Raw genomic sequence first — 25,197 nt, forward strand, 5'->3', positions numbered from 1 at the left:
TGAATTAGCTAACTTCTTAATGAAGAAATATTACCTTCAAATTTCTAGGCTATTTCATTTTGTTACCGTAAGAGTGCAAACAATAATAAAAAGCCTTTTGATTTAGCTTGGTTTTACACAGAAAGCTTTGATCCTGAAATAGTTTTTATTTATTGAATAGAAGACATGTGCAGCAAATTTCAAATGCTCCAGAATGATTTTCTGTGCAAGCTTTCATAAGGCTACACTTTTAAGATTCATAGGAAACATTTCCTGCCAAACCCACAAAATTTGCTCTTATTTTCCGAACAGTCAACTTGAAATATACTGTTACTGTACTGAAATTCCTGTGATCTTAGCAATAGTAGACTGTTAGGGTGGAGTAGAAAAACAAGCTGGAGAAAAAGATGTGTCTAAAAAAAAGTGGGCAGGGTGTGATGCCAAAAAGCCAGCATTACCCATTTTTCAAGGCTTACTTGGAAATTCACAAAAACCCTGTGGCTTCAACCCATACTGAGTCTAAAAATGTTAGAGAAAATCATGATTGCTTCATATGTTTTCCATGAAGAAGCAAAACTGCAGTGTGAGAGAAAATTCACACTCACACTGAGGATTTCCCATGATTTCTTTTTATGTGGTCTTTACCGTTTGGTGAAAAACCTAAGGTGAAAGCGAGATGTGTAACACTCTGGCTGTGCAACCCCTGAATAGAGACAATCAATCATCACAGCAAAGTTTGTGCAGAAAAGTAATGCTAAAAAAGCAGATCTGGAAATTCAGATACACATTTAGAGAAATGAAATTTCTCTAAAGTGAAAACTAACCAGCATGTCCTCATAAAAGAAATAAAAAGCTTTCCAAAGTGTTGGCTATGATTTTATACTGTTTGTGTAATTGCAGTAGATGAAAGGAAAATCTAAGAAATACACACACTGTCATTTCATATAACTATACCTTAGTACTATGTAACAGTGTAGATGAAATGGAGTCAAATTCAGAATTTTCCATCTGGTTATTTTAGCAGAAATGGTTTTAGTTATTATTATTTCATAGCTAGGCTTTTTGGACTGAATGGGTATCTGAAACTGCAAAGACAGTGCAAAGTCTTGAGGATGATGTTGCTTATTGTGGAACATATAATTGCCTCTCATTTCAGGCATCTTCCATAAAGGCAAATGTTGCCATCCCACTAGTGACTTGTCAAGAGTGGAATTCTACTAGAGATGAATGCTTCCTCTCAGGGAAAGCTTTTTCTGATGTACAGTGCCAGTATCTACAGGTTTTTTTCTGGGCTGAGCATTAAGTACTGGAAGAGACGGAACTGAGGAATCCACCACAGCGTGTATCCATTAGTCATTTCTCTCATGAAAATGATGGAAAATTAAGTGGAAAATGAAATCTGTGATTCAAGCTGGTGCTCTGCTTTTTTGGTGCTTTTGTTCTCGATGTTGGTCTCCAAATACCTGCCTGCAGTTTACTTGGTTATTAGGTAAAAGAAGAGGTTTGGGATAAATATATAAATATAAAAATCATATTCTCAGTATCAAATGTTTTCTCTTGAAAAAGTTTTGCAATTTCTAATTCTTCTTTACTGTCTACCTTTCTTCCTCAAGTATGTGCTATGCTTTATTATCCAAACTCTGAAGACAAACAGAAAGCAGACCTGTGCGTGCCTCAACTCTTCTCCCTAAGCTGAATAATGTTTGGCATTTGAAAACCCCTTAGTAAGCAATATACATGTGAGAACAGCCATGGAATCACTCATACAAATCAACTGATGAAAACTCATTTATTTCCAATTCAAATAACAAGAGTTTGGTAACGTGTTTCTTCTTCGTTTCTTAGGACAGCCTATTGTTTAGCCTTATTGAGACGAAAAGATAACCTGTTTGAAAGCATTCAGGGCTTGTAGGCAAATAGATAATGATCTGGAAATATTTTCGCATATCTTAATACCTTTATTTTGAAAATTTTCTGTGAAATGACACTTTCCAGAAGAGATAGTTGGCATTTGCTTCTCATGGGATAAAATGACTCATTAAGGTGTGACGCAAGAATGAGGCTGCAAAACTAGGAGAAATGGTGATAAGGATCCACCATGATAATACTATTATCAAATTATATGAACCAACAGGGTGGATTCCCATTTTGGTTAGTACCTTCTAGTGTGGAGGGAGATTATAGCACAAAATACTAGGACAATGTCTGAATCTCTTGGGAAAGCCGTACAAAGGGATTAAAAATAATTATGTATCCAAAAAACTTTTTTTAATTAATTAAATACAGAACATATATACCCAAGTTAATTTTCTTTTTTTTATTCTGCAAATTCCCCTCTTTGCTCTCTTCTTTTTCATCCTCCTGCCTCATACCTAAAAAGAATGGAAATTCTTTCTTAGTTCAATCCATTATAAGAAGATTGCATATAGATTAAGAAACAGAGGACTTACCAAGGATTCAAATTTGCAGAAGACTGAAGATTCATTTAAGGTCTCTTGGAAGCCTTTTATAGATTATATATACAAAACAGATGTTGCATCTTAGAAATCTTGTAATTCATTGTTACTTGACTATGGGGTGGAATAAAGACTACATTGTGTAGTACTGTGAACTAAGACTGTTTTCACACAGTACAGTTGTTCTGCTTTCTTTCCTTTTCTCTCTTGGGATGCATGTTCTCAATCACAGAACATAGTACCTCTTGTGACAAATAATTATTGTTTTCACAAAGGAACAGTTGTTCAAAAGCCATCGAGAACACTAAAGAACAGGAGTAAGAATACAGTGCGTGTTCTAGAAAACATCTTATTAGGAAAAAGAAATAATGATAGAAACCATGTTAATTGTCCTTTAGGAAGAATCCATCATTTGATTGATATGAAACAGAATTGAGGTTTGTGCCTTTTCTGTACTGGAATGAGTAGGGATCTTACTAGGCCCTCACTTAAATCAGCTGAAAAATGACCTGTTTGTCAGAATTACTTCTATGAAACTCAGTCTTTATGAGGATGCCATCCAAATTCATACACATGGGGTCTGGGATGCGTTGACTCCAGAGAATCTTCAATCCATACCAATTCTCTTGTTATCTATTTTGTGAGATTTTCTCTGGTATTTCGTGCTGGGTCTTCTTTTGGGCCAGGAATGTGAAATCCATTATGGGTTCTCAGTTTAAACCCAGAGCCTTCATGTTAAGAAGCCTGTTTTATTGTAATTATCATTTGTCCTTCAAAGGCTTTGCTGCTCCTTCACTTCTGTTAAGGTGATTTATATATCGCAGGGAGCTGGAAGAGATCTTTAGACTTCAGACACTGAAGAATATGTCTTGGGATGTTAGGTTTAAAACAAAATTAGCTTATTGCATAGGCGCAGGGAATAAAAGGCAAGCAGTTCTTTGCCTTCTTTTGATCTGTCCTTATACTTGCACTTCCTGCCACTTGGGTCTTCTCTATATGGTTCTTTATCATTTCTACTTTTTAACCTAGTTATGACTGTTATTTGGCAGCTTGCCTTTTTTGGAGTAATGCCATTTATTCCTTATATTTGATGATGTATGTTTGAGTATGTTAAACATTTAATTTGGAGGATCTGATTTTTATCTATGGCTTTTATCAGCTGATTGCTTGTTGCTGGTGGCTCACTGTCAGTAGCTAATTCTAATTCTAATTTTTGCTCTAATGGATGGTCTGCAGAGCTGCACGCATGCAGGATGGGTTCCCTTAGCGGGAGAGAAGCCTTTGCTAAAACTACGGCTGATGAGATCCAGAGACCTTCTTCAGTGTTTGTTTGAGATTTGCATGACCTACTGGATGAGAGGGTCATTAAAACAGTTCTTTTTCTCAATAGGAAACCCTCTGTTACAGATACAGAAACATTAGATATAATTTGAGATACTCTCTGAATTATAAAGAAAGCTGAAGAATTAGATAGTCTAAAAATTATTGTTTAATACTACACAAATATAAAAGACTTTATGCATAACAGCTTTTTGCCCATTAACTGAGACAGATATATCTGTATTTCAAAATTAGTATTCTCAGCCTATATAAGAAGTTATTGAGAAGTATCTACAGAAAGTTAACTCTCCCTTTTATTTTCACACAAGTATGCAAGTGGTGCTATAAATTTCTTCATTAGCACTTGTCATTGAATACACAACCTAGCTGAACTGGATCCCAAATCCAGCCAGTGCTTTTGTAGTGATTTACACGGCTAAGTATGACAGCAGTTTGACATAGAAGCTCATGTGTCAGACTGAAAAATGCTGAAGGAAGATGAGAAAAATAGATTATTCAACTGCCTTTGACATGCCAAATCAGGTTAGTCTTGTCCTGGGGATCTAGAAGTCCTGCTCTATGGTCTGTGTTGGCTGGTGTCCACTCTTTGGGCCTCCTACAGGCCTGTCAATTCTCCAAAACAGGAATGAACCAGGGCAGATATTGAAATATTTTCTGAGCCTGAAGAACGATTCTTCTCAGCTCATGCCGCAAGACTACTGCTCTGCTCTGCTCTTCTTTGTGTCAGTGTCTACACCACCTGCTTGTACTCTGAATTTCTTCAGTACCGCAGTCATTCTGGTTGGGTATCCGTAGCACAGTATATCAGGTTTATTTCAGGTAAGCTGCTGAAAAGAGCTCGACATTGTAATGCATGCCATCTTAGCTCAAAGAAAATCTGTGCACTGGCAGTGGTCCTTAACATGTTGTAACAGAGGATTTCTGTCAAGCCCGTTACCCAGTGTGCCAAGACCAAAATTTTTGCAGTAATCATAGCAATATAAAGTGTAGTTTTGTGTGGCAAGACACTTCAAAGCAAGCAACACTACACTGACATTTTTGATGGGAGTAAGAGTGTATTTTTTAATATTTTAATCCCTCAAAAACTAGACTTTTCTGAAGAATTTTTCATACTGCTGTTTTCAAAGGAGGTGAGTTTGAGGATGAAAATTAGTCTCGTCTGAGTCAAGCTTATTCCAGAAAAACACAGATTTCTACCTGGGCGATTGAAACTGTTAAGCAGCATCTGCTGGGAATTACTCTGGTACTGCCATGCTAAAAATGATTGCAGTGCTATATTTACAGCCTGATTCTGCTCTTGGACTACTCTTATCTCATGAAGTAATGACTGATGGCTGTGGAAGAGTTCTTTGTTTCAGGGAAAGGGGGACAGTGGTGAAGAGGATGGGAGACTTTTACAGCAGTATATGACTATCAACAAAAGCAGCTGTCTTTGTACTGTTTGTTTAAAAAATCTTTAAGGTGTTGGGGATCAGCTAAAATTATTTCCAGCTGAAAGATACACATTGCCCGTTAGCTGTACTCTGTTTTTCCCGGAGTGCCGGAGTGTGAAGAAATAGGGTTTACAAGGACTAACAGGAGCAGCAGGCTTGGCTCTTTGATGGCCCAGCCAAGGGTTAATGGTTTCTTTGTTTGGATTGCTTGAAAATAAAGCTAATTTAAAGGACTGCCTGTCAGAGAGTCTGCTGGCAGTTTATTTGTCTGGGCTGGTGAACACAGCCCATGAGATCCTAGACTAATTTATGGATCTGTACATTAAAAGCAACAACTTAACCTTTACCTGCAAGCTCACCGATACAGAGCATTGAGTTAGTATTTATGGTGAGACAGTCAGTACTGCAGTTAGTTTCATACAGTTTGAGCCAGTTTCAGTTTCTGTATATATTCAAGCTGTAATTCTCTGTGCACTTGTTTTAGGAGCATAACTTCAACACAACAATGTCTGTCTCTGAAAGGACTGTTACAGTGTCCTGCCTGTGTTTTAATAACAGAGCAGAGATGCTTGCTCCTTCTTATTCAGCAGTGCAGGTTCACGTGGGTTCTCTTTTCTCCACTTGTATGGTTATGATCATTCATGAAATCAGCACTGCTGAAAAATAATCAGCTTTGAGTACTCATTTCTTCTAGAATTCATGTTATGATCTCCATGGATTTGTTTTTTCGTTTGTATGTTATTTTTGTTGTTCATTTTGCTTTGTTTGTTTTGCTTTGTAATTGTGTTTGATTCACTAAAGTAACATCATTCTTCATATTTTCTTTATGTTTAAAATGGTAAAATTATAAAAAATAGTGACTTGGCTTCTCCTCAGCCCAACTCTCCTACTCATATGAGTTTTACTGGAATGGATAATGACAGTGGCAAGACTTTCGGTGGGGTTGGTAACCTGCGCATCTAGTATTTGAATTCTGTATGTCAGTCTCTTTCAGTATTACACACTTTTGTACTAAAACTTCCTGGAAAGTAAAACTATAACATTCTATTAGATCTATAAAACTGTAAATTTGAATTTGAACTGGATCCCACAAAAGCTGTGCTCAGAAAAATGGCCTTATTTTGCTTGAGGACTTTACAGGTGAGGTTCAGATTCTTTAGATACAGCTTAGTTTATAGCTTATAGTTTAGATGTAGTACAGATGTTCTATACCTCATGGTCTTGGCCAGAAAATGGTTTGTTTCCCCCTAAGGTAAGAGCCCAGCAGTGTAAGATATTAATCAGACTCCAGTGTTTAAAAAGGGAGATTGTATGATTACCTCAAGAAACATGAATGTTAACAAAAAGCTTAATTTTACTCCTAGCTTCTGGGTGAATCCTTTATTGCTTGCATAGTGAGTCACAGACTGATAGGTATGATAAGTTTTGAAAAACCTGCCAGAAAGTCACACAGGTACAGATTTATACATCTAACTCTACGTTTCAGCTTCAAAAATCTTGTTCTAGTGATGTTAAATTGAAAAATTATTGACTCAAATCAGTTGGTTTTAGTTGGTGTAACATTCAGTGTTTATAATCATAATACAAATTCAAATCTTGTATTCGGTAAGTATTTTTTCTTTACTGATTGTAAAATGTGGATGAAAGGTTAGCTGTGGTATTTAATTTCCTGATAAGAATGAAATAATATATTCAGACTATATTCAGAATCATAGAATCACAAGGTTGGAAACGACCTGCAAGATAATCTAGTCCAACCATCCTCCCATTGCTATTGTTACCAGAAGTCTCTAAACCATGACTTGTAGCTTTACATGCAGACGCCTCTTGAACACTGCCAGGAACGGCGACTCTACCACCTCCCTGGGCAGACCATTCCAGTGCCTGACCATTCTCTGAGAGAAAAGTTTTTCCTTATGTCAAATCTGAACCTCCTCTGGTACAACTTGTGGACATTTCCTTGGGTCCTGTTTGTTGCCTGGGAGAAGAGGCCAAGCCCCTCCTCATCACAACCTCTCTTCAGGAAGTTACAGAGTGCAATAAGGTCTAAGGTTTACGGGCTGGTTTGGCCCAGTTCCTTGACTAGTTATAATAAATGTAACAGCAGGACAAGGGGAAATGGTTTTAAGTTGAAGGAGGGAAGATTTAGGTTTGATGTCAGGGGGAAGTTCTTTACTATGAGAGCGATGAGGTGCTGGAACAGGCTACCCAGAAAGGATGTGGATGTCCCATCCCTGGAGGTGTTCAGGGTCGGATTGGATGGGGCCCTGGGCAGCCTGGTCTAATATTAAATAGGGAGGTTGGTGGCCCTGCCTGTGGCGGGGGATTGGAGCTTCATGATTCTCAAGGTCCCTCCCAACCCAAGCCATTCTGTGATATCCCTGGTAGACTTCTGCTATTTCCCTTTTTGGTAAGATCACTTTACATTTATCAGTATTTCAGGCTTCATTTATTTTATAGTTATTGACTAATGGAGATAAGCACACACCCTTGCTGAAATGTGTAAAGGTTTTTTTCATCACGATATACCATCACAGAAGATTTTGTCATTGGCAGCATACGCAGGATTATTAACATTTATGACAGAATCTTGTTAACTGTACTCAACTCCTTATTGAAAAGAATTGATTGTAAGGCCAAAGTGGATTCAAGAAAATAAATGAATGTGAACTCAAGTGTTTCAGAACATTTAGTTCTTTAATCTGATGCACCTTGGTTCAATTTGCACATGAAGCAATGAAGGCTCATGATACCTGTGCCAGCCTGCAATAGAGATGTAGAATTATCTTTTCCTTGTTAACTGTATTTAGAAGTCAAATGAGAACAAGAGAGAAGTTGTACTTCAGTCGGAAGGTTTTGCGCAGACTGGAGATACAGAGATTCCCTTGTCCATTCTTAGTGCTAGATGTGTTTTCTTCAGTCCAGTAAAGCAGAAGCTTAGAACATAAATGCCAATACTGCTATCTTTTTGTGATTGGGCTGAAAAGCTCAAATCTTCAGCTCTCTTCACATTCTTCCATGTCATTCACTATCTTCTGTTTGTTTTCTTGGGTGGCTTCCATGGTCCAAACTGTTTCTTAAGAAATTCTATTGTTTGGCAAGCTCTTTTGAACAACCCTGCCCCCAGCTTCTGGCAGGTGTTTTTCAGGGGTTTCTCTTTGGCTTCCTCATCTTTTGGCTTCCTCACCTTTATCTCTTCAAGCAGCAGAATCCACTCACATTCAACTTCTCTTTTGATCAAGGTGATTCACAGATCTTATCCTATTTATGTCTCTTTTCCCTGCTTCAAGTCAAAGTCCATCATGTCTTTCTTGCATCTTCCTGTGCTTGTCTATCTGTCAGCTTAGGCATAACACAATGAAAAGAGCATTCAAGTCTATTACCAAAAGGATGTCACTGCTGAAATAGCAGGATATAGCAAGTGCATGTCACTGCCTCAGCTGCCTCTGTATCCATGAAACCATGGTATGGATTAAACTTGCTGTAAAATGTCTTGTTCCTTCCATTCATGTAGTTAATATTAAAATCCATATTTAGGCTGTCTCTTGTCAGTGTAATGACACTTTCCTCAGTGCTCTCAGATATAAACTTTCTTTTGTCAGAAATACAGAAAGAAATTGCTAAGATAATTTTTCCAGCCTAGGACTTTGGCAAAGCTACTCCTCTTTGTAATCTCTCCATTCATCTCTTGAGATCACTGATCCCATTGAAAACCTTGAAGTCCTTAAAAGCAGCTACCTATTGGACTTAGGCAAAACACAGGCATTAATTTAGCAGTACTGGTCTTCCCTACAAGCCCAAGCCCTTTGGAGTTAAAGACATCTTCACATAAGTGAAAGTGACTGTGAGCCATTGTACCTTTGTTTGTGATGAGAAGTCCAGGAGCTTAGCAGAGGCTCAGCATCCAGGTGCCACAGACTAGCATGCACCATGCTACTGAGTGCCACCCTCTTCTGTAAGAAATTTATATGGTGGGGAGAATAGTGAAAAACAACCTAAACAGTAACTTAGTAATTAGGTCTTGTGGACAAGCATGGGCCATCTGGTCCTCTTTTGTTTAGCAGTAATAGTTAACAAGATGGGATGGATATCGTATGAGTGCCATTAACACTGTCCTGGCTGTAAATAATGTTTTGAGGTATGAGACAGATGAATTGGATATTGAAAAAAAAACTGCAGTTCAGTACAGGTAAAATATTCTTGCTGAGGAGAAGAACAGAGTGGGGGAAAGATATACTAAAAATAGCATACAAGAGTATCTTATTTAACTAAACCAAACTTATCAGTCGTATTCTCCTTTTCATTTGGATGGGCACTTAGCAGGCTAGATAAATATACACCTACACCTCTAGCCTGTTTTTGATTTTACTGATATGTCACTGAAATTGTTTGCTGTGTTGCTCATAGCAGTGAGAACTGAAGAACTCAATTGAGGTTCCTGAAGCAATTTCCCTTGGAGATAATTTCTGTAGTTAGGATTTTTGGTTAATATTCACATAAGAAATCAGTTTTGTATGCTAAAGCAGTGATCCTACTAAATGTAAGTTTGATTTTTCATACTAGGAGTGTTACTAGTATTATGAAAAACATTTTATTCAGAAAACTGAGTCTTGAAAAGGCAGCACTTATTTCCTTTTCCAGTAATTATGCAGAGGAGAACTATATAATTAGGAAGTCCATTTGGCAAAGCAGTTATAAAAGCTAGTGGTCACTGCTGCGCCATACCAGCTGATGCTATCAGCAAGCACTGTTGTAGAGTGCTTGATTAAATGCTTTTTTTGGTTATTATTTCAAATCCTTGAATCAGCATTGCTTCTGAGGTTTTTTTTTTTAATAAGTTCAATATTAAAAGATTGACTATTAGAGGTTATAACTAGTGGCTTTTTGCATTACTTTTGTGTGAGCATTAACTAAGACTAAGTTGAGAAAAGGGAAAGCTGATATTTGTTTCAGTAACATCATAACCATATTAAAATAAATTAGATACTGTGGTCCTTTCCTAACCAAACCATAAAGAATTCTCAACTAAGATGACTTCCTTTCTCTATGCAGCCCTGCCGGTACTCTTAATGCAGCCTAGGGAAAGGGCACGGCCATACCATCAATTTTCCTGTGAGACTGGAAAGCAGTAAGCAATGTGTGATTCCTATTGAGTATGATTTAGGTGGCACATCTGGCCACCAGACTGGAGCGCTTGAGTTTGAGAAGGCATCTCTGATTTAGAGTGATGACATCTGTGAGACAGAGCCACTATTAGTACACACACACAGGAAAAAAAGAAAAGAGACTAGGTGCTCTGCTGGGGTCTGAGCAGGCTGATACCTGTACAAAGATCCACTGGTATTTTTTATTTATTTTTTGCTCCGATGAACAGAGAGAATGTAAGATTGCCCAGAAATGGGGATACTGAGGTTTTGCTGTTCCTTGTTCTACTCCTGGAGGAAGTCACATCGCTCTAGATAGCATAAACTTATCAACTCCAAGTATGCTGTCTGAATGAAACTCCCACAGTGACTCCTTAGTAGTTCAGTACATTCTGTACACAGAGAATTCTAATGCGGACAGTTTGTGTATGTCCCTTCAGCAATAGAAATGAGCTTTTTTCTCTTAAGACCATAGAATAGAGGCAAAAAAAAAAAAAAAAAAAAAAGAGAAGTCCATTTTGTGTGCTCATCCAGGCGACTTAGAACATTTTTTGAGATGAAGTAAAAGTGAGACTGCTCTATAATGAATATTAATTTAAGAGTCAGAAACTACACTGCTGCTTTGAAAGAATTTGAGACTGCTGTAAAAGAGCTGATGAACTTGAAACCCTCATACTGGTATTTTTACCAGTGCAAGTCAAGTGAACAAGTGAAATGGCATGAATGTTGTCCTTGCTTCTACACGGGGAATGTGACAAGATCCGGTACAGTTGTACATATTCATACTGTTGGGGTAATAGTCATTACTGGCCAATTTTTATATTGGTAATATTCCTGCAGCGTAATTTATATCCACCATTATTAAAAAAAATATTACCGTAGAAGCAGTGAGATCCAGGAATAAAGAAAAAAAAAGAGTACAAACTGAAAACAAACAATGGTTTTTAATTGGATGAAATAGTTTTGGAGAAAGAAATGATGCCATAAAATACCCAACAATAGTAGATAGTACTATAAATGGACAATAAAGACTAGAGCATTCTGAACAGTTACAGTTTAAAGATGTTCATACATCTTCAGAAAATGCTTTCCTGATCATGTTGCTACTAGGTATTTCCATTTCAAAAGGACTATTACTAAAACTCTAATTGAAAGTGTGATTGAGTCTGGTTGATGTGTAAGATACTGTTTACTGAATAAAGCTATGTTCTAATAATACACGTAGCAAACAGTCTTTTAATAAAACAGCCAGCTTTAGGATTAATGCCTATATGTCTTCTATTAGCATCTCACCTCTGTGAGAAAAGATGGTTTTATTAAACGTACAGATCCCCACTGGATGCTCAGATATACATTTTGAACACAAACTCACATAAGAATTAACCTAACCTTTAGCTCTGATCTACGACTAAAATTTCTGTTTTTTTGGGCAGTAGATGTCAAGTTTTGGAATTCTTTCATATTCTATAGAGACAGCATTACGTAAAGAAGAGAAAATGTTTGTCTTGTTTGGTGAAAGGCAGAATGCTGTCCTTAATATTGGTGTTCTTACTTATACTTGAGCTTACCATGTCTTTGTTCACTGACACATCGAAGTGCTTCCTGCCAAAGTTTGGCTGAGATTTGAGGTCTTATTTGAGCCTCATGGAGTCTTTTGATGTAAGTTTATTTTTTCTTAGGATGTGCCACGCTGAAATATATAATACATATATGAAATATAAATTATAATATCTGCATGTGTGTAGTCTTTGTTTTAATCTTAGTTCTTTAGTTAAGTCTAACAGTCTAAGAAGATATCAACTGACATTCCTCTGTGTTGATAGCTGTAGGACAACTGAAATTAAATTTGTTGTAGTCATTGCTTTTCTATTAGAAAAATACTTGGAACGATAACAGTATAAACTTCTTTGTGTACAAAATGACATTGTGCATGTGATCTTAGCCAGAAGATACCTAAGATGGTATCATGTGTTGGTTAATGAACTACTTCTATTTGTCTTCTTTTCTGGATAAATCCCATTCCCTAGGACAGTGCAGCAATGTAACAAGTATGTTGGTGGCTTTATGTAGCTTTATGTAATGGTTCTTAAGCTAAACTGATGTTTGAGTGAGAGCATACTCACATCTATCTGTCATATGATGTCCTCAGTCAACCTGATGTTATTTATTACTAATGGCCAGTAGGAGAATTCTTTGTCACTGTGGATCTCAGAAGAGAAAAGAAAATCCATTATCTCTTTTTCCTTCTAGATGTGCTTGTACATACCTGGAAACACAGACACAGTTATTTCAGAAGAAAGGTTCTGTATATTTGTGTCACCTCTGATTCCAATCTCTTTCTGTTTCTTTGATGTGTAAATAGATGACCTGATGCAATCAGTAAAAAATGTTCTTTAAACTTTATTCATAATACAATCAAGTAATGGATCAGCTGATATCAAATCTCTTTTGCTCTTGACATGTTTATCTATCACTTTTACAAATTGATATTTGAGGTAAAAACTAACAATGGAATTTTATTTTAAGTATGTGCAATTCATGAATCAGTATGATTTGCTTTAAATTTATTTTGTCATTCAACACATTCTGTGTTTTGTTTCAGTAGTTATTTTATCAAATAATCAGACATCACTGAATTTGTTCTAAACCTGACCCACTGCTCCCATAATATGCTACAAATGAGTTCTCCCTCCAATACAGAATGCTCTTGGTGCGACTAGAATCTGTATCTGTCTATAGGGAAGACCCTCACATCTGAGGGATGATGTTGATAAGCATTCTCATTCTTACAGTCTCCTTCAAGCTGACCTGTGTAGGTGAGTTCCTGCCCAATCAGATGATGAGCGTCCTATAGCTCACTGGCTCAGGAAGTGAGATCAAATTTCCCAAATCCATCTAGCAGTTCTAAGGTTCAGTTTCCAAACCCTAAGGACAAAAATATGTAGCATCACACAGACATGATCTTTTCGGAAGGCTAGGCTTTCAGATTGAATAAATGTGAAGACTGTTGGGTATTACTTCAATTTTAAGGGAACATTAATATTAACCAACATTCGAATCTCAATGGAAAAATGTGGCTGCTCTTTGAATATCAAATCAAACTGTTATGACTGGTGCTGAACATTACAATACGCAATAAAGCTGTTTAGAACCTGGTTGTCAGTGTTAGACTGACAATTTATTACAAGGGCACGAAATTATTGCTTTCAGTGCATGACTGAGTCTAAACCACTACAGGAATAATTTTGATGTTCTGTTGTTTATGCTGTGTTTTTTTGTGAAACTAATTTTTGTGAAATTAATATATTAATTAAATTAGCTGTGTATAATCATAATTTGTTTACAAAATCATTTCAATTTGAGATCTTGTAGTGTGGCATGGTTGAGTCTTGTCATCCACTACATTAGAATATGTTATTCTCACGATCAGATAGTATCAGAACTATACCATTTTAGAAGTGTTTCTTACATTGTTTTACCTTCAAAAGTAGTCAGTTTTATTGGTACTTTTAATTGTTATTGGAGAAGTAAAGGAAACACCTATATGTATGTTAGCTGGACTACTAGCCTTTCCAGGCTATAAGATAAAAGGTAAAGTGTATGTAATTGCGAATCGATTGTGTGTCATAGCTGAGCAAATAGTGACAAATACTTCCTATGAATATTAATTGAGTTAGGATTCAAATACAATCAATATCATTTTAGAGAAGCTTGATATGATAATCTACTGCTTAGAATTTACTACTAAGAACTCGAAAAAGTGTATTCTTATCTGAAATACTTGGATTGTCTGTGGAAATGAATTTTGATTACAGCTTGATTGTACAAGACATACTTCACAATTTGCACTGGCCTACATAATATGAATTATAAATACTGTAAATGGCCGCAGTTCAGACCTGCTATGTGGGAGAGACTGAATCTGCCTAAGGGATGGTCTATATAGAGAAATACCTCAAAGTAAGTTAGCATGTGAGTTTCCAGCTCACTAGACATTTCATAATTAATCTCCATGTGGATACCTTACATCAGTTGGCTTACACAACTTCAAAACTGAATCTAAGCATTTCTGTTCCATCCCATGTTAGTCCAGAGGTTTTTTTTTTTTTGTTTGTTTGTTTGAAGTTATGGTAGTTTAAAATATTTTATTTCCCAGACAGGTTATTTACAGATACTCAGGCTAGGTTTTCAGTGGGGGATGCCATAGAAATGCCATAGAAAACCACCACAACTCCATACTCAATATGATGGATTATTGCTTTCTGTTTTAAAATGAAGCAAAGTTCTCATTTAAGATGTTCATTGATAGTTACTTTTTAATCTCTTGCACACCAGAAAATGAACATTTTGATTTTTCCTTCTCAGAACTCTTTATGCCCTATATCTTCCTGTTATGATCTGAAGTAGCTGCTTTCATTTTTATTTATTTATTTATTTTTACAGGAATACTACATAATCTTGGAATATTCTCAATCAGTATTGCACTGCTTTTTTTTTTTTTTGCTTTTTTTTTTTTTGCTTTTTTTTTCTTTTTCACAGAATCACAGAATCATAGAATGGTTTGGGTTGGAAGGGACCTTTAAGATCGCCTTGTTCCAAGCACCCTGCTATAGGCAGGAACACCTCCCTCTAAACCAGGCTGCTCAAAGCGCCATCCAGCCTGGCCATGAATGCTTCCAGGGAGGAGGCATCCACAGCCTCTCTAGGCAACCTGTTCTAGAGTCTCAACACCCTCACAAGTAAAGAATTTCTTCCTGACATCTAGTCTAAATCTACCATCTTCCAGATTAAAGCCACTTCCCCTTATCCTGTTGCTACTTGCCCTTCTAAAATGTCCCTCCCTAGCTTTCCTGTAGGCCCCCTTCAAGTACTGGAAGGCCTCTATAAGCTTCCCTTGGAACTTTCTCTTCTCCAAGCTGAAGAGCCTTAGCTCTGTCAGCATATCCTCATAGGGAAGGTGCTCCAGCCCTGTGATCATCTTCATGGCTCTCCTCTGGATCTGCTCCAGCAGCTCCATGTCCTTCTTATGTTGAGGGCCCCAAAACTGGTTGCAGTATGCCAGGTGGGATCTCACAAGAGCAGAGTAGAGGGGCAGAATCACCTCCCTCTCCCTGCTGGTCACGCTGCTCTTGATGCAAGCCAGGATACAGTTGGCCTTCAGAGCTGCAGGCGCACATTGCCAGCTCATTGAATCTTTCATCAAACGACAATTCCAGATCCTTCTCCTCAGGGCTTTTCTTAAGCCATTCTCTGCCCAACCTGTATCTGTGCTTGGGATTACCCAATCATAATAATACAATGTATATATATATACACATATATATACATATATATACATATATATATTATAATAATATTATAATAATACAATATTGTGTAATAACTTAGTCATACTTAGGAGTGGTTTCTCCTTGAAGTCTGGAGGCTTGACTTCAAAATCTATTTTAGATTTCTGTATTAAGATAATGTGTTTAGAGATTTCTTTCCTGTTTTTCAGATGGGTGACCGAAATTTGGTCTATGAATGCTGTTTGGTGGAACTCCTTCTGTTGAACATTTTCTTTATACAAATATTTTGTAATTTAAACATTACAATCCATGTGAGAGTCATAACAAGCTGCATGCAGAATCCTTTCCTTTTTCCTCAGTGAGGAACCAGGACTTTAGTCTGATTTTGAGAATAATGCTGAAGTATTCTGCTGATGTGTGAATCTGGGTCCCAAGGATACTCAGCTATGTGATTTTCTAAATGTCCATCGGCACAGCACAGTCATCTACTAGGTGAATCAGTATTTGAGAGGTGAATCTGAAGATCTCTGTTATGCTTGCATATTGTACTTATACATCTGAAGGGCAACTGAGCACATACGTTGATGTGTTGCTAACGTAGAAAGAATGGCTACCATCACCATGTCCAACTTCTCAGATTGGTTCTAGGAGTCAGGCTTCTTTCCTGGAATACGAGAGGTTTGTCACAAGACCAATATCAACCACTAGAGATTTTCACTGATAGCTCATGCATACCTTTGGGACTTGCTAGATTATAGCTAAGGATCAAACAGAAGGAAAAGCACTGGGAAAACCCATGGCATTAATGTCTTTAGATGTTTAATGGATGCAAAACCTCAAAAGTTACAGATATTTGGACACTGCAGATTCTAAATCCATTCTGTCCCTGAAAGCCTCTCAGAACTTAAAAATAAAATAAAAAGGACCTTGAAGTGCACAGTCTGCCTGCTGCTTTGCCTCCTGCTAAATCTTCCTGCTATTAAACAAAATCTAAGGATCCATATCTTCATTAAAAAAAAAAAAAAGGTTCCTAATACTCTGTGCATCTCCACTTTTTTTTCTCTTCAACCTCTGACAGAGTTTTGGCAGAGGGTTATTAACTGTTCATAGTCTCTCCTGTTTTAGCAGTACAAGGTTATTCAAATGTTAATGGTCTTGTTCAGTCTCTGGGACTGAGTGCTTTTGCCCATAAAATGGAAGATTTGATCTGCATTGAAGGTTTTGGTCAAAGGTAAAGTTCAGAAAATTAAGAAGAATTCATAAGTATAACGAGATAGAGTTCCTAGTCTGTTTTACCCACTTCCACCATTTCAGCCTTATCTTGCAACATTACTTAAGACACATTTGTGAACTCTCCCTCAAACATCGTCATTCCTTAATCAGTCGTAACGAAACAGTTTCTGTTCTAATTTAAACTCAGGTAGTTCTACTTCAGAAGACGTCAAGTTAGCGACTGCTATAGCATGTAGATTTTAGAACATTCTTGCCCTGGGAGAAAATAAGGGAGCTGACCTTGAATGCTTTCTTTCTTCCAATTGTGTGATAACTAAGTAATTTCCTACTTTTGTATACAACAGTCCTTTTTATTTATTTATTTATTTATTTTAATTTTTATTTTTTGCAAAACAGAAGGATATAGGGCTGCCCTAGAACAAGAAGCTGTGATGTCAACATGCTACAGGGATGTATGAATAGCTAGTATAAACAAAAGTGTGTAAAAGAAGCATTATATATATTTTTCTAATACATAGTGTCTATATACAAACATGTAAATATATATATGTATACATACGCTTTCTTTTTTTCTCCGACTGTTTTTGAAGATAACTTTCCCATTGGGGATTTACTTCTTGAAATATTAATGGTATTAGTAATTCAGATCTGCATGTCTAAATCTGGTTTTTATTAAGTGCTTGAAATGACTTTTTTCCCCTAAAAGCAAAAAAAGTAACCTTTCTGTTTTTGTTACCAGATGGGGAATGAAAATTGCACCTCTAAGCCTTGAAGCAGAGATCTCTATTGTGTCAAGATTCTTCCCTATGAAGTTCAGGTAATGTAATTAAGTAAAAAAAAATGCTTGTCTGAATAATTTTGGTTTTGTACCAGCTAAGCTGGGAGAAGTCATATGAGTGCGATTGTGTAGTTGGAAATGTCTTCCATAGTCCACTTCAAAATCTGTCTCTTGGTGAGGTCTCTGGAAGCAAAGAAATAAAGTGTTTTATGACAAATGTTAATGGATACAGGTATAGGCAAAGCAAATATAATAGCAATAATATAATAATATAAGCAATATATAAGAAAAATGTGAAGGGTGCCATGGAGAAAACCCTACAAGAGAGCGTAAGGAGAAGAGGTCGTCATCCTCAGATTAAATAATTGTCATGGTTTCATGATTTTTTGTTATCAGTATTCCACATCATAACATCATGTAATGCACTGGGGATTTGACTGCTGATGCTCAAGTTCCGGGTGCCTGTCCGGAGGAGAAGAAGAGCTACATTTCCCCAGGGGGCTTTGCGGTCAGCGAGGAGATATAACTCCCGGCAAGGTCACCTGATGTTCTCTTCTTTGCCTGCGCTGCTTCGCTTGTGCTTCTCTGCCTGCACTTCTCTGCCTGCGCTTCTCTGCCTGCGCTTCTCATCTCAGCGTTGTGGTAAGGCCGATCCACCATCAATTTCACACTCTCCCTCTCTCTCCTTATAAAATTCTGCTGATACCATATTTAATAAATTAGTTTGTTTCATCTCAGATTGTTGCCACTGTTTTCAATTATTTCGGGGTCCCCTATTTTCCTTTTCCGGGGGCACAGATCCGCGGATCCCTCTGCCCTTCTAGTCACGGAACCGGGCCAAACCAGCCCGTAAACCGTTGACAATAATGCTTCCACAAGTTTGCCAACAGTGGCATCTCATTTCTGATGCTCTCCATCCTCCAACATAGATTTGATGACTGGAAGTTTCTCTGTAATTCGTGAAGATATGATATCAGAGGAGGTTTAGATTAGACATGAGGAAAAACTTTCTCTCAGAGAGTAGTCAGGCACTGGAATGGCCTGCCCAGGGAGGTGGTGGAGTCACCATCCCTGGCAGTGTTTAAGAGGCGTCTGGACGAGGAGCTGTGAGATACAGTTTAGTAGCTTGTGGTAGCAGTGGTAATGAGAAGACGGTTGGACTAGATGATCTTATAGGTCATTTCCAACCTTGTGATTGTATGATTGTATGATTCTATGACCCATGTTAAAGTCATTCTGAAGAACAGAATGAGGTTGGAATCATGTAAAAATTATCCACTACTACCTTTCCAGTTGAATAAAGTGGAAATCATCTATTACTGTCAAACAGAGTTATTTCAGAAGTAATCGTTTCAGTAGAGTGAGGAGGATAAATATCTTTTTGTCACTACCTTGGCAGATATTTAAGCTCTCCACATCCCTGCAGTGGCATTTTCTTGGTATTATGTATGTGAAACGTATCATTTACTCATCCAAGGCTGTGGTGACACAAGATATGCGGCACTAGAGTGGGCTTGGATGTGCTCTGGGTATCTCCCAAGTCACAGCAGGCAATCCACTGAGTATGCTGTGTGTCCGCATGAGTGACTGATAACTGTGGCTCCATTTCTGAGAGCATTTGCTAGGTACAAACAGTGACTAGCAATATCTTTTCTACTTCATTGTTTAATACTTTATTTCAACAAGTCTGACAAGGCCTAGATGTTTCCGCTGTGTCAGGAAAAAAACACGTAGTCATAAGAAATGGAAGGCAAATGGCATGGCATCTGTGGAAACATCTACTGGTGTTAATAAAATGAGCTCTGACTTTGGCCAGCACTGCAGCAGCAGTCCAGAGCTAACTGCATCAGCTCACAGATCCTACTGAGCTCTTAGTCAAAGGAGCAATGTTGGATGAAAGGAGAAGTAGTGACCAGAAGGTAGAGGTGTTGGAGAACTTATGGCTCCTTGAGACGAGCTTTTCTGCTTTCCTGACAAAGGGCTTAAGAATCTTTAATTTCAGAAAAAATCTGGCTTATTCCAAGACCAAAGATGGTGCATTTTGCAAATATTGTGCACACTTCCTGCCAGTTTCACTGGGTGTGCATCCTCTAGGATAGCTACGCACATGGAATTTTCCATTACTGGGCAATGGAAAATACACTACCAAGAGCCTTGCTGCTTGTGAATAATACCACTGCTTCTAGCAAAAAAAAAAAGAGGATTTGTCCAATGTGATATCTAGTAAGCAGCATGAAATTTTCATGCAATTACAGAGTGAAATAAAATGTCAGACAGTCAAGAAAGCTGTTATCACTTATACTTTCCAGAGCCAAGCCTTGTCTTCAGGGGACACAGAGACTCCTGCTACACCACAGTCACAGCCCAGAGAAAAGTGACAGCAAACTCGATACTGTTCTCAGTTTATCTGCCAAGACTGATGTAATGCTGAAGATGCTGATGTTCAATGACAAAAGCAGAAAGGAAAAATTGTTTCCTATCTAAAATCAAATAACTGAAGTATGAAATTACCCAATCATCTTGACTATCATGAAGATCAGCACACACAAAAAAAGCTGTAATTCTTATGCTCTCACATAAAATTACAGAGTCTGTGATCTTACAGCACTTGCCTTTGCTCATCGCTTGCCCTGTGCTCACCACTTTGCTGAAGGCCCTTCTTGCAGTTTGTGCAGCATGGCAGGGAAGGTACAACAGCTCCCATGTTGACTGGGGAGAAGTAAAATGTAATGACAGCTCTGATGAAACTGCAGTAGCAAACGGCCACTTGAACAGCCTCAAAGCTTGGATGAAGAGAACAGCTCTGAAGTTCCACAGCTTCATGAACAGCTTCTTTGTTGTCAAACCAACGCGATGTGACATTTATAACGAATGAGGGGATGTGCTGGAGTTTTTCCATGTCTAGTAAATAGATTGTTTCCAGGTAGGGAGCTAGAGATCTTTACTTCATGTGCTGAGTGAAGATTGATGATTTGGAAGCCACTTTACTTGAGCTTCCTTAACCTTTTAAGAATCTCACAGAGTAAGAAGACAGGGTATCATTCTTTCAAGCTAAAAGCTCATTTCAGGTAAATGTGCTATGTTTGAAGAATATTTCATCATATCCATAGTGGCCATAAAATATATGATTGGCTGTAGTGTACAACTGTGCAGATCTCTGCTGCAAACCTAGAAGAGACTAGTCTTTCAAAAGGCACTGCTGATGGGATAAAAACCCTAAAAGCTCTGGTACTGAACTGTATGATATTTTCCTCAACATCTACAAATGCACTTAACAGCCTGGATTTTCCATCAGCTCCTTGCAAGTGTCATCAAGAGAGACACAATGCTTTAATAAGTCTTTAAGGATAGAAGAGTAACACTACCAACCAGAAATTTGTCTCACTTTTCGAGTTATTTATAATTCATCCTCAGGCAAGACTTTCTGATAACAAGTCTGTTTTTAAGAGATTTTTGGTGTCTGTCACTTTGTGAGCCCCTCCTTACATCAGGTGATTAGTAACTGGAGTTCTAACGCACTTTACAGGAGGAAAGCAGAAGAATCTGGTGCTTATCTAAAACTCTCATACAGGACATTCAGTAATACATAAGAAGACAGAGTATCTAAGAATGCCAACAGAGACTACCAGTTTGTCATGCTGGTATTCTTCCCAGTGCCTTAAAATTACAGCACAGGGAGACCAGGTTGTTAGAGGAAAATATGTTGTGACAAATCCAGCCGCCTGAGAAAGGCAAGGTTATTGCTGCCCCACTTTTCTGAGTCCAAGCAATACCAAGGCTGCAGATGTTTTTCCAGTAGGCACACACACAGATTACACATATATATACACATACACATGCATATACATAGCTGGGCGTGTAGGTCTTGGACAGACACTCAGAGCATCCACATGAACACAGACAGCATCAATATCCTAATCCTATTACCATCTCTCGCTGAACAAGCCGGAAGTCAATCAGTGAGATTATGGTGATGTACACATATGTACAATGTGAGTCCATTGAGAAGATGGGCTCAGCTGCCTGCTCGGTATGTCCTCACTGAATCCCAGCCTTCCCACTTCAGACATCTGAACTTATGAACTGCTAGAACTGTAATTCTACTCCTTCAGTGTTCATAGAATCATAGAATGGCCTGGGTTGAAAAGACCACAATGATCATCTAGTTTCAACCCCCCTGCTATGTGCAGGGTCCCCAACCACTAGACCAGGCTGCCAAGAGCCACATCCAGCCTGGCCTTGAATGCCTCCAGGGATGGGGCATCACAGCCTCCTTGTCCAACCTGTTCCAGTGTGTCACCACCCTCTGAGTGAAAACCTTCCTCCTAATATCTAACCTAAACCTCCCCTGGCTCAGTTTAAAACTATTCTCCCTTGTCCTATCACTATCCACCCTTGTAAACAGTCGTTCCCCTTCCTGTTTATACACTCTCTTGAAGTATTAGAAGGCCACAAAGAGGTCCCCAGAGCCTTCTCTTCTCCAAGCTAAACAAGCCCAGTTCCCTCAACCTTTCCTCATAGGAGAGGTGCTCCAGCCCTCTGATCATCTTAGTGGCCCATCTCTGGATCCACACCAAGAGCTCCACATCCTTCCTGTAGTGGGGTCCCCAGGCCTGGACGCAGTACTCCAATGGGGCCACACAAGAGCCAAGTAGAGGGGGACACTCACCTCCCTCCCTGCTGGCCACTGCTTTTTTAATGCAACCCAGAACACAGTTGGCTTTCTGGGCTGCAGTGCACACTGCTGGCTCGTGTCCAGCTTCTTGTCCACCAGGACCTCCAAGTCCTTCTCTGCAGGGCTGCTCTCAAGGAGATCTTCCTCCAGTTTGTATAAATACCTGGGATTGCCCTGGCCCAAGTGCAGCACCCTGCATTTGGCCTTATTGAACATCATTAGGTTTTCATGGGCCCACTTTTCCAGCCTGTCCAGGTCCTGATGGATGGCTTCCCTTCCTTCCAGTGTATTGACTGCACCACACAGCTTGGTTTCATCTGCAAACCCACTGAGGGTGCACTTGATACCATCATCTGTGTCACTGATGAAGAGTACCGGTCTCAAGACCAACCCCTGAAGGACACTGCTTGTGACCAGCTTCCACCCTGACACAGAGTCATTAATCACAACCCTATGGTTGCATCCAGCCAGCCAATTCCTAATCCATCGAACAGTCCATTCTTGAAATCCATACCTCTCCAATTTAGATATAAAGATGTGGTCAGGGACCATGTAAAAGGCTTTACAGAAGTCCAGGTAGATAACATCCATCACTCTTCCCTCATCCACCAAAGCTGTTTCTCCATGATAGAAGGCCACCAGATTGGTCAGGTACAGGTGTTTGGTACAGACAGTCACGCGTGCGACTGTCCCATGCTTTCAGCCCTAGAGGTGCACAGGTACTAGACTTTCGGAACCCGCTTATGCCCTAGCTTCCAGGCCACATCACCTACTCACGGGCTAATCTGGCTTTACCTTCACTAACAATCATACACTCTCTTACACACTTGCATTCATTCCAATTGCTGCACCATAGACACACATAGCCTCTAACTCCAGCTGCTGTACTCACACCCTTATACACACATACACAGAATAGAAAAGCTTCTCCCAGGGAGGCGTTAGAAAGGAAATTAAGAAGACAGGACAGACTACACTGATCAGATGCAGGGCACACCCAGATAGATACATCAAGTAGCCCGTTATTTGCGAGCAATTGCTTCTTTTTATCCCCTTACCACTTCACATTTTCACATTTGTTTCTTCAGAAAGTACTAAAAACACTCACAGTTCCCAACTTTGGTTCTTCCCATAAGTGCTGTGCAATCCCTCGGCTGCTTTTTCGCTGTATCCCATGATGTGTCCTGTCTCTCCTGCCATGGTGTCTCTGAGATCCCTTGTGAGTGGTTTATCACATAATCTAACACAGCTGGGTCAGTGAGCAACTCAGAACTTAGTTGTGCACCTCAGCAAAAGAAATCAGTGTGAATGGAGAGTTGTTTCTGAATGTGCACTGAGGAATGATGAAGAAATTACATGAATTTAACCAACACTGATGTTCACAAGAGATGAAGTACAAGCAGTAAGTTTATATGTATATGATTATTTTAAATGCAGTAATTCCCCTTTTCATTACATGTAGAGAGGGCCTCATGAAGCTCTTGAGACTCCTGACATCTTCAGACAATACCGTTTAGTTTCAAACCTGGCAGGACTACACTGAATTAAAGGTATCAAATGCTAGATGTTCTCAAGTTGATCCTGTCCATCTTTTCACTGTGGTTCATAAATAGGTATGTAGAATATGTATGTGCCTAACAGCATAGAGCTGGTAGGTATAACATAGGACCCTGCAGAATATATGCAACTTTCCTCAAGGACAGCTAGGGCCTACGGATCTCAAGCAGTACCAGAAACAAGCATCCAGATAACTGAATGAAGAGGTTTTTTGTGCTCAAAATAGTGAATGAGGTATGGAGTGCTGTGAGGCTAACTATAGATGTGTCATCAGAATAAAGTTAACAGCCCCATGGAAGAAAATAGGCTTGGCTGATGCTTAAACACAGGTTTCTTGTAGTGTTCTAGACTCCCTAGGACTTCAAAAACACCTGCATGAGGCTGGAAGATTTTGCACAAAATCAACAGCTGTCCCATGCCCTTCTGGAATAGAGACTGGAGGCTGGAGAGGTTACTTAGGGCATTTCAAATTATTCTAGGCTGGATACTCCTATGAATGAATTGGTTTTCCTATCCTAATTCTCATGTAGCTCATCTAAATTGAAGACATTCAGTTAATTATTTCTGATGTAAGAGATTAAGAAGAAAGAGAGAGATGGGAGCTATTTAAATGGGTTTTATCAAGTGTGCAACAGCAAGATATTTTCCTGCAGAGGAAAAAAAAAAGACATGAGAAGTTTAATAATAGCCTATTAGCCTATTCCTGACTGTATAAAAAGCTGGTCGAAGACATTCAAGAAGGAATTTTTAAAAAGTGAAATAGGATATAGAACATAGCAACAAAATAGCAGAGGCAAGTGGGTAGAAATACAGCAAACAGAATGAGATTTCTTAAGTAGAACACAAAAAATGACAAGAAAACTTCTACAAATGCTGCAGGAGGACAAAGGCAAGGAAAGGGTCTGTTGCAAAACAGTGGAGGAAAATAAATAACAGGAGAATCAGAAACATTCTTTTGCCTTAGTTATACCCTCCCCACAAAAAAGTGTAACGTAGTAATTACTAAAATGTCTTTTAATAGAGAGATAGGAGAACATAGCAGAGCAGGGAAAATAGTGTCAGATGATATCACAGAATCACAGAATGGCCTGGGTTGGAAGGGACCTCAGGGATCATGAATCTCCAAACCCCCACCACAGGCAGGGCCACCAACCTCCACATTTAGTACTAGACCAGGCTAATCAGAGCCCCATCCTACCTGGCCTTGAACACAGACAGGGCATCCACAACCTCTTTGGGCAGCCTGTTCCAGTACCTCACCACTCTCATAGTGAAGAACTTAATTTTCAGTCAGAGACACAAGAAAACTTGTT

The 25,197-nt window shown here is 38.7% G+C and overlaps 1 protein-coding gene and 1 long non-coding RNA gene across 47 annotated transcripts in view; one reads left to right on the forward strand and one right to left on the reverse strand.

Annotated features, from left to right (window-relative positions):
- The window catches only part of LOC146545714 (uncharacterized), a 28,736-nt gene extending 10,563 nt beyond the window's left edge, over positions 1-18,173 (forward strand). For both annotated transcript variants that reach the window (XR_014880941.1, XR_014880940.1), the window contains exons 2-3: positions 17,614-17,691; positions 18,049-18,173. This is a non-coding gene — a long non-coding RNA (uncharacterized LOC146545714). The remainder of the gene's footprint in view (positions 1-17,613; positions 17,692-18,048) is intronic.
- LOC116217859 (uncharacterized) overlaps positions 1,755-25,197 on the reverse strand; it is a 138,329-nt gene continuing 114,886 nt past the window's right edge. For 26 of the 45 annotated variants that reach the window (XR_014880918.1, XR_014880920.1, XR_014880917.1 and 23 more), the window contains 2 exons: positions 17,745-17,835; positions 11,279-16,305 (listed from right to left, as the gene is read on the reverse strand). Coding sequence is in view for 2 of the 45 variants with exons in the window: in XM_085215739.1 (XP_085071865.1) it covers positions 16,286-16,305; positions 17,745-17,835 (111 nt within the window). In the remaining 43 variants the exon portion in view is untranslated. Of the gene's footprint in view, positions 16,306-17,433; positions 17,836-25,197 lie in introns of all 45 variants that reach the window. The other 19 variants (XR_004162579.2, XR_004162580.2, XR_014880915.1 and 16 more) reach the window with 11 other exon arrangements.

Source organism: Meleagris gallopavo, chromosome 1, assembly GCF_905368555.1.
Source record: "Meleagris gallopavo chromosome 1, MGAL_WU_HG_1.1, whole genome shotgun sequence".
NCBI classification, from domain to species: Eukaryota; Metazoa; Chordata; class Aves; order Galliformes; family Phasianidae; genus Meleagris; species Meleagris gallopavo.